At 36.8% G+C, this 8,693-nt stretch overlaps 2 protein-coding genes across 3 annotated transcripts in view; one reads left to right on the top strand and one right to left on the bottom strand.

The window, feature by feature from the left end:
* Positions 1-2,206: 2,206 nt before the first annotated feature.
* Positions 2,207-5,869, bottom strand: LOC107697627 (thiosulfate sulfurtransferase/rhodanese-like domain-containing protein 2). Of its 2 annotated transcripts, none has more exons than XM_016498428.1 (9): positions 5,490-5,869; positions 5,119-5,402; positions 4,926-5,034; positions 4,717-4,839; positions 3,858-3,963; positions 3,410-3,525; positions 3,180-3,338; positions 2,971-3,097; positions 2,207-2,895 (listed from the first exon to the last, which is right to left on the bottom strand). In XM_016498428.1, the coding sequence occupies exons 1-9, from the start codon at positions 5,601-5,603 to the stop codon at positions 2,663-2,665; spliced, it is 1,371 nt and encodes a 456-aa protein (XP_016353914.1). In that variant the 5' UTR covers positions 5,604-5,869; the 3' UTR covers positions 2,207-2,662. The 2 variants fall into 2 exon arrangements, with proteins under 2 accessions (XP_016353914.1, XP_016353913.1); XM_016498427.1 differs by having other exon boundaries at positions 2,971-3,109.
* Positions 5,870-6,341: 472 nt separating this feature from the next.
* LOC107697607 (nuclear cap-binding protein subunit 1-like) overlaps positions 6,342-8,693 on the top strand; it is an 18,537-nt gene continuing 16,185 nt past the window's right edge. The window contains exons 1-5 of the mRNA XM_016498401.1: positions 6,342-6,546; positions 7,338-7,429; positions 7,512-7,612; positions 7,716-7,902; positions 7,977-8,098. Of these exons, the coding sequence (XP_016353887.1) occupies positions 6,513-6,546; positions 7,338-7,429; positions 7,512-7,612; positions 7,716-7,902; positions 7,977-8,098 (536 nt within the window). The 5' untranslated portion in view covers positions 6,342-6,512. The remainder of the gene's footprint in view (positions 6,547-7,337; positions 7,430-7,511; positions 7,613-7,715; positions 7,903-7,976; positions 8,099-8,693) is intronic.

Below are 8,693 nucleotides of genomic sequence, written 5' to 3' on the forward strand. Positions count from 1 at the left end.
CTTTGGATGTGTGCGCTCAGAAAACCTTATATCAGAAGTTTAAATTCATATGGTTTAAAACGCATGTGATAAACATGATAATCAGAACCAAAACAGATGTTTTTAGCAGGTATGAGCTGTAATGACACGGCTCTATTCTGGAAAAGGGGGCGGGGAGCAGCAGCTCATTTGCATTTAAAGATACAGGCCCGAAAACAGCATGTTTCTGCTTCCACTCAAAATAGGCATTTTCAAAATGTTATAATAAATGAGCTGTGAAGTATTTTGAGCTGAAACTTCACAGACACATTCTGGGGACACCAGATACTTATATTACATATTGTAAAAAGGGGCATAATATGTCTATTTTAAAGTTTTTTTTCTATAATTTTTTTTAAATGTCTAGTTAAAATTTAAAATATTTCCGATTTAGTGCAAACTAAATTAAAGCTGAAGTAATTTTACGGGTTTTTTCAGGTAATATTTATTTCAAGCAACAAGAATGTTTTTTTATGGTTAGTTAACTGTAATAACCCTGTTTTGCTTTGCTGCACTAATTGGTTTTATCAATACAAGCAGTCAGCTGATGACATTTTAAATAATTCATGCAGGTGAAGAGGTTTCATGTGACTCTAGAGTAGATTAAATATATGCAGGGAACATACCCTGCAAAATGCACTTTGTGTACCAAACCAAAAGTTTTGCAGTATCAAAAGAAAGCTGTATATTTAGTGAGATGTGAGTGGAGAGGAAGAGGTGAGACATCAGTCATATGTCTGTTCTGTTGAGGGCCTGATGAGTCACATGACCGTCACCACACACAGCAGTGCTGGGCGCAAACGCTGTGGAGTCTACGAAGTTTATTTTAGAGAAAATAAGTTTATAATCCTCGAACTACAAAGAAATATCATGGCGGCCACAACGTTTGTGATAGCTATGTCAGTTATGACTTTGTTTTGGGGTCTTATTGGTGGAGTTATTCCCTGGTTTATTCCTAAAGGACCGAATCGAGGGTGAGCAACATTAGCATTTCCTAAAACGAAAGTTTACTGTACTAAACCATCTGTATGAACTTATAATTATCGACGTATTTGAAATGTTATAACGCCAAAGACTTTATTAACAAAAAAGTGTTCTTAAACAATACAGTATATCGTTTTTTTCCCGTTCAGTTAGACTTTACGTTACGAAAGGCAACAATTGAGCGTCACAATAAAATAAAAGTTTGGGATTTGACTTGTGTGACAGTAGGAAATACATTAAATTCAAATGTAATGTATTTAGTACAAATGAAAAGTAATGTGTTTGTTCAGTTTTAGTTGTAGAATGAATATATGAATGTCTGGATCATGTGACTGTGCCAAGTTGACGAGGGTGATTTAAAGAAACACGTTTCTATGTATGTTTATTTATAATACTTGCTACTTATAGCTATAATATGTATTATTTATTCATAAGAAGTTGTTGCATATCTCTATTTTTGCCCTTCAGAGTCATTGTGACTATGCTGGTGCTAACTGCAGTCTGTTGCTACCTTTTGTAAGTAACGTTACATTGTCTTTCAATTATCTTTGCTACTTTGTGTACTATAGAGACTTTATAGTAATAGCTGCTGCTTAATGTGGTAAAATAAAGAGATTGTTCTATTCTGTATCAGATGAAAGTCAAACACCGCCTTTGGGCAACTCCAGTATTGATTAGAAAAGAAATAAACCACATCCAGGCCATTTCATGTGCAGTTTACTCCAGTTTCAGATAATAAGCTTACAAATAATATTTAAAAATGTAAAATGTGTTAAATAAGCTCATAATCGCACTGAACTGTCCCACTTTGATGTGAATTATTTATTATTTTGAAGAAATATGATAGTTTGTTCTCTAATAGCCACTAGGAGGCAGTGCATACCAAAAATTTCGCTGCTACATTAATTGTGATCCTGAATTCAGTCTCTTAGCAATATTTTCTCTTGATTGTCATGTTGTTCACTCTCTACTTTTGGTTATGTTTCAGCTGGCTGATTGCTATTCTATCACAGCTGAATCCGTTGTTTGGACCAGTACTGCGCAACGATACCATCTGGTACCTCAACTATCACTGGCAGTAGGGTACAATTGTTTCTTTACAAAGCAGGTTAGCAGATCAGCCTTTTTACATAATAAGCAAAGTGCACTAACATCTTTCATTTTGTGAATAAATTAAATGTTTTGCTGTTCACTTCTTTGCAGATGCCAGAAACTTGTACATTGCCAAAACCATCGGGAAACTATTTAATTGAAGCTTTACATGCTGTACTCTCTAAGAATGACTGCCATGACAGTTTGTGTGTGTGTTTTTTTTTTTATTAATTTGATCTCAACTTCAAGGAAATAATATGTAATTACATTTTTAAGTTTTTGTCTTTGTGTGTATATGTACATCACCTGTGTGTACAGTGTCTGTGTATAGTTTGAGTTGAATGACCTGATTATTGTTGTACAAATTAACCCGTCCCATTCATATATGTAAGATTTTGAATGTCAAATAAAATTAAGAATGAGAATGATTTGTAATTTATTGAAGATTTGCATTGTGTCCCGTTTTTAAAATCATGACTGAATTGGTACAAGTTTTAAAAAAGTTTGCAGACTTAAAATCACACAAAGTTATAGGCCATCTAAGATGATTTTCAACTCATTGAGTTTGTCATAGTGTATCTTTGGGGATTCTGGGCCGTGACATTGTGCATTCGCATTCCTCTCGGTGAGAAAGCCCATCAGAGGAGACGTCGCTGTGGTTTTGCTCTTTGGTTTGGCACACAGGACAGCAGGCCATCAGGCCACGCTCTCTGCAGGTGGTGCACGACAGAACCAGCTGGCAGCAGAAGTCTGTGGAGCACAGCTGATATTGATCCCACGGGCAACTACAGTATCTGCACTCTGGGGAAAGGAGAAGTAAATGTTAAGTTTGTCACTCCATACAATCATTTTTGAAAAACTTGCATGAATACATACCTGAAATTACATCCTTGTTGAATGAGATGGCATAACGTTCATCAAACACAAAGAGTTTCCCACGGTAGAAGCCATCGGGGAACTGCTCTAAGTATTTGTGAATGCCTCCTTCCAGCTGGTACACCTCCTTGCATACATTCTGAAGAATAATATTCACGTTTGAGAATGGTATTACAAAGATATGTCATTTTTTTTCCATTCAGACTTACTTTTGATCTGAGATAAGCCGAGCCTCGCTCACAGCGGATGCCTCCTGTGCAGTACATCAGAACCTTTTTGTCCCGGAAGAGATCCAAATTTTTATCCACGTAGTCTGGGAAGTAGCTGAATTTCCGGATGTCGGGGGCCAAACACTGACTGAACTGACCCTGAGAACATACTGAACTATTGGCTGTAATGTACATACAGTTCTGGCATCACTGACTTTCAAACTACTTACAATTTTGCTCTCATAGAAGTTTCTGCAGTCCAGAAGTATTGTATCTTTGTCCGAGGACTGATTCTCCACAAACGCCTTAACTTCTTTGTGAAATTCCTCTGGTTCCAAGTGTATTCCTTTTTGAAGTACACCATTTGCATGAATACGATAGATTAATATACACAACCACTAAAAAGTTTGGGGTCAGTAAGAAAGGGGTCTCTTATGCTGACCAAAACTGAGCACCATTTTTGATTAATAGAAAGTTCAAAAGAACAGCGTTTGAAATCTACAATAGACATTATATATGTATTTACTGTCACTTTTGATCAATTTCATGCATCTTTACTAAATGAAAGTATTAATTAATCAAAAAACATCTAACCCCCAGCTTTTGAATATATTTAAAAAGGCACACTGAATAAACAATTGTACTATGTATCAAGACAGTTGTAGGTGTTTCTCTTACCAGCCAATGTGTAGGAAATGATATCCGGATCTACACCCATAGGGACAATTTCTTTGTAAACACCAACCTTCAGATCAGAAAAGCACTCTGCACCTCCTTCACTTTTCTGAGAAAAAGTCAGTGAAGAGCAGAGGTGATTTTAGACACTATTTATGGGGGATTCAGACCCCATCTTTCATCTCAGCCCCCTAAACAGCTTTTGTCTTTAACATCTCCCTTTACCTGAAGTGCCAAAAACTTTAAAGTTGGTTAAATTAAAGCTGCAGTCTGTAACTTTTTTTTTGGTTAAAAATGATCCGAAATCAATATTTGAGCAAGTACATAACCAGCCAGTGTTCAAAACTATCGCCTTACTTTAGCCCGACTCACAATGGTTAGCTTATAATAATGTTTTCTAATTTGAGTGGTACGGGTAGGTTTTCGCAGGAAATTCAAGCATGGCGACAAAGAGGCAAAACTTACGGACTGCAGCTTTAAGTATTATTCTTTCTCTTTCCTGACAAACATATGCCATTTTAATTGTCGGTCACCCTCATACTCAGAGCAAGACACATTCCTCTAAACCAGTGGTTCTCAATTCCAGTCCACTGCTCTAAACCACATTATCTTAATCTCTAAGCACCACTAAGATGAGGTCTCTGGTAGGGATGTAACGATTAACTGTGAGCCGGTTGAAAATCGATTCAAATATGTGACGATTCAAATCGGTTGAGTGTTAAAAAAAATTATAATAATCGTGAATCGAATCGTGAGTTGAGTGAATCGTTACATCCCTAGTCTCTGGTTATTATGAGCATTGCCTGAATTAATTTTGTGCATCTTATCGGTGTTATTCTGGACAGTGGCACAGATATTTTACCTTGAAATCCTGTACTTGCATTATTTTGAAGGTTGGATGTGACAACATTGTCTTGATGTAAAGACTAGTGGCTGTTTTGGTGCCACCAACTGTACCATTGATACCTTCAGTAGCCACTCGTACCTGGGGAGGAACAACCTTTATCCAGTAAAATTGCCATAAAAGTCTTGAACAAATTTTATTAGTGACGTGCGGTTGCTTTTATTTACCTTGCCTGTTAGTTTAAGTTTTAAACAAAGCTCTTTCTGCCACTGACAAATGATCTGAGGATCATTTAACTGACAGTAGCAGTAATACAGCAGAACCTCACCTGGACCCCTAAAACAGAGAAACTCCATGAAAACTATCATCAGTCTTCATATAAGCAGAGCAGATGATATTAGAAACATGCAATGCACCTACTTGATAAGGTCATCCTCTGGGACATGGCTTGCACCAGGGATCCAGGATGATACATCTGTTGATTCTTCATTACTGGACTCTTCCTCACTGTGAGTCTGGTGATGAAGCATCACATCCAGCATCTCAGTGGTCAGCTGGTGAATCTCACTGGCATGGCTGTTGGCAACATGTTTGTGGACTGATGATGACTCTCTGAATGACTGTCCACAGCAGTGCCAAAGAACTGGTGAGCTGTTTTCACAGATTGGAGGAACTTTCTTGGATGCCACAAATTTTGCAAACGTCTAAACACCGTGGGAAAAGTACTGCTATTAAACACTACAATCATCATGATATCAATAAACTTGACTTTAAATGATCATCGTACTCACCCGTTTCTTGACATGAGAGTACAGTTTCCTTGCTGCTGAAAAGTCAGGTTTGTCTGCTTTATGTACCTCTGAACCAAGACTCTCAACATCCAAATCAACAAGCATACTTGCCATTATAATTGTGATATTGCTCTCCAATAATTGTTTATGAGAGAAAACCAACTATTACCTATCACAGTTCACAGTCCAATAATTAAAAAACTAAACGCCATCCTAAAAACCATCATATAAAGAAGTTTAACCTATTTTCATGCAAGTTATGTCGTTAATGCTTGACCGGTTTATTAAACACTACTGGCAGGTTAATAAAATAAAATTGAATTGACGTGCATTCACGGCTTGAGGAGATAAAATGAGTCGCTTCTACCGGTGTCCGATTCGCCAACGAATCATTATTTTGACTCGGATCTTTTCATTGAATCCGATTCTAAATGACTTTTTTATCAGGTAAATTATAGCTGCAACAAACTGAACTGGGACGGTTTGACTGACACACTTATTAAAACAGCAACTTTAAAGCGTGTTTTTTACTCTTGATTAATTAATATGATACACTTCCGTTCAATTGCAAACATTAAATGTACAAATATAAGCATAAGTAAACTACTTGTGAAACAGTAAAAAAAGAAAAGAAAAAATAACTACAAAAATAAAATAAACTAAATGTTCCTCAGCAAAACGGAGTTTTACAGCATACCAGGGATCATTAGCCTAAATAGTGGCGTAAAAGAATCACTGAATTGTTTGAAAACGAACTTCTCGAGAGAACCGATTCTCGGTGATGAATCAGACTTCTCACCCCGTGTCGCAACAATACACGTGTTTCCGTTGACGCAGCTGTTAACCCGGATGTGTTTCCCTTAAATCAACCGCTTTTATTTTTCTAGTGTGGCTAACGGCTGTTACCATTCAAAACTGCAAGCTTTACTGAACACAATTCAGTGGCTATAAAACAGTTCCAAAAAGTGTATGCTTAGTGGTTTTTCCATACTATTTCAACGGTCTGAATATTTAATTTGAGAAATGTCGAGGCGAAGGCACAGCGATGAGGGTGATGGTGAGTGGGTTAGCATGTACGTTGATAGAGATGTGTTCATGTCATTTTCATATTGTGTGTTTGATTACTCTTATGATTGCAAATGAATGACTTTCTGACAATGTGGCAGTCGAAGGGTGCAGTATTTGACATATGTAAATAGTCTGTTTATTTGCATTAAGTGCATTTGCATTAAAAAAAGCCCCAAGTAAACAATTAAATGTTAACGTTACTTTTTGAGCAGATAGAAAGCTTTCAGATAAACAAAGCACTTTGAATTTGATTATAATAATTTAGGACAGAATGCAAGTCTCTTTAGGACATTATGCTATTAGGACGATTGGTTTATTCATTTTATTAACGTTCCTTTTAGATTTCTTTTTCGTTTTTTTTGACAAAAGCAAGCACTTTTTTAACTGCTTATACTTTGCACTATTTAATACTATTTCATTGCACTTTTTAAAACTATCATGTTACTTTTATTTAGCATAACATAGTTATCTTTTATTCTACAACCTCATTGCAATAAGGCATTCTCAAAACTGCACTAAAGAACCCAGCTAATTGTGTTGTCATACATGTTAGAAAGGACAAATTTATGCTTGATTTTAGTTAATTTAGTTATTTGTCTGTTTTTGTACTGTCAACATTGGCTGATATCACTGTCCACTTTGATTAAAAGAAATGTTCTACTCTGTGTCAGTTTGAAAATCTACATACAGCCTTGTTAGAGGGTAATATATACATGGCCAATTTCAGAGTTAGCTAAAAGTTTACATTTAAGACTCATATTCTTGAGTTTTTCATTCCAGCTGGCTCCCAGCCTCACAAACGCAGGAGGACGTCTGAACCCATTGAGATTGAAGACCGCCTGGAGTCGCTGATATGTCGAGTGGGAGAGAAGGTATAGTCTTGCACAGCTTACTGATCATGCAGAAGTTAATTTTAGTGTAGACATATTAACTGATTAATGCATATTCTTCCAGAGTACGTCCTCCTTAGAGAGCAATTTGGAGGGTCTTGCTGGTGTCCTGGAGGCGGATCTTCCTAATTATAAAGGCAAAATCCTGCGCATCTTATGTGCTGTGTAAGCGACCTGCACTTTAAATATGCAAATGTGCAATGCTTCAAAAGTGAATCTCAGTATGCAACGGATGTTGTATATAACACATTCTGTTTGTTTTGCACAGAGCAAGGCTTTTGCCGGAGAAGTTGACGGTGTACACAACACTAGTGGGACTTCTCAACGCTCGCAACTACAACTTTGGAGGAGAGTTTGTGGAGGCCATGATCCGACAACTTAAGGAGACACTAAAATCAAACCTTTACTCTGAGGCCATTTACTTGGTATGTGCACAGGAAGAAGACATACCACAGGTGAACATGACCTCAGCATGCCTAGCAGATCATGTTCATAGATAATCTTGAGGCTAACAGATGTGTCCGTACAGGTGCGGTCTGACTGGTATGTGTATGCTGTGCTGTCCAGTCTGCCTTGGGTTGGCAAGGAACTGTATGAGAAGAAGGATGTGGAAATGGATCGCTTGCTCAACCAAATTGAGGGATATTTAAAGTAGGTTTCTCTTTTAGCTGTATATTTACTCTCATTTGCATGAAAAGATGGCATGAAAGATGAAAGTTGCAACACATTATCTTTTGTAGCAACCGTTTTCACTCGCTGAACACTCTGACTGAGCGCTTGAGAGTTTTGCTCTTCGTCAAGCAATCTGTACTATTTTTCAATTCATCTCAATTAGGGATGTAATGATTCACTCAACTCACGATTCGATTCGATTCACGATTTTTTTTTTTAACAAAATGAGATTTAAAAAAAATTATAAATTAAATGTCCTTTTTTTATTTCTTGGACAAGATTTTGTCATATAAACAAAATAAGGCTTTGTCTGTGCTCTTTCCTTTTAAAATTAGAGGCAACCACTGCATTTTAATCATGATCCAAACAAAGATGCTGCATACTTGCACAATCAGCAGTTTTTAATCTAAATTACATTGTATAATTTCTAAATTTGAAGCAAAAACAGAATGGTTTGACTTCAGTTTTGTGAAACTATGCATAAACAATATCTGCATGAAACAGAAACAACAGACGAGCTGAATGAGATGCAGATTCACTCTCTGCCAGCAGGTGGCGCTTAAAGCGTTTCCTT

Source organism: Sinocyclocheilus anshuiensis, unplaced genomic scaffold, assembly GCF_001515605.1.
Source record: "Sinocyclocheilus anshuiensis isolate Anshui unplaced genomic scaffold, SAMN03320099.WGS_v1.1 scaffold1364, whole genome shotgun sequence".
Taxonomy (NCBI): Eukaryota; Metazoa; Chordata; class Actinopteri; order Cypriniformes; family Cyprinidae; genus Sinocyclocheilus; species Sinocyclocheilus anshuiensis.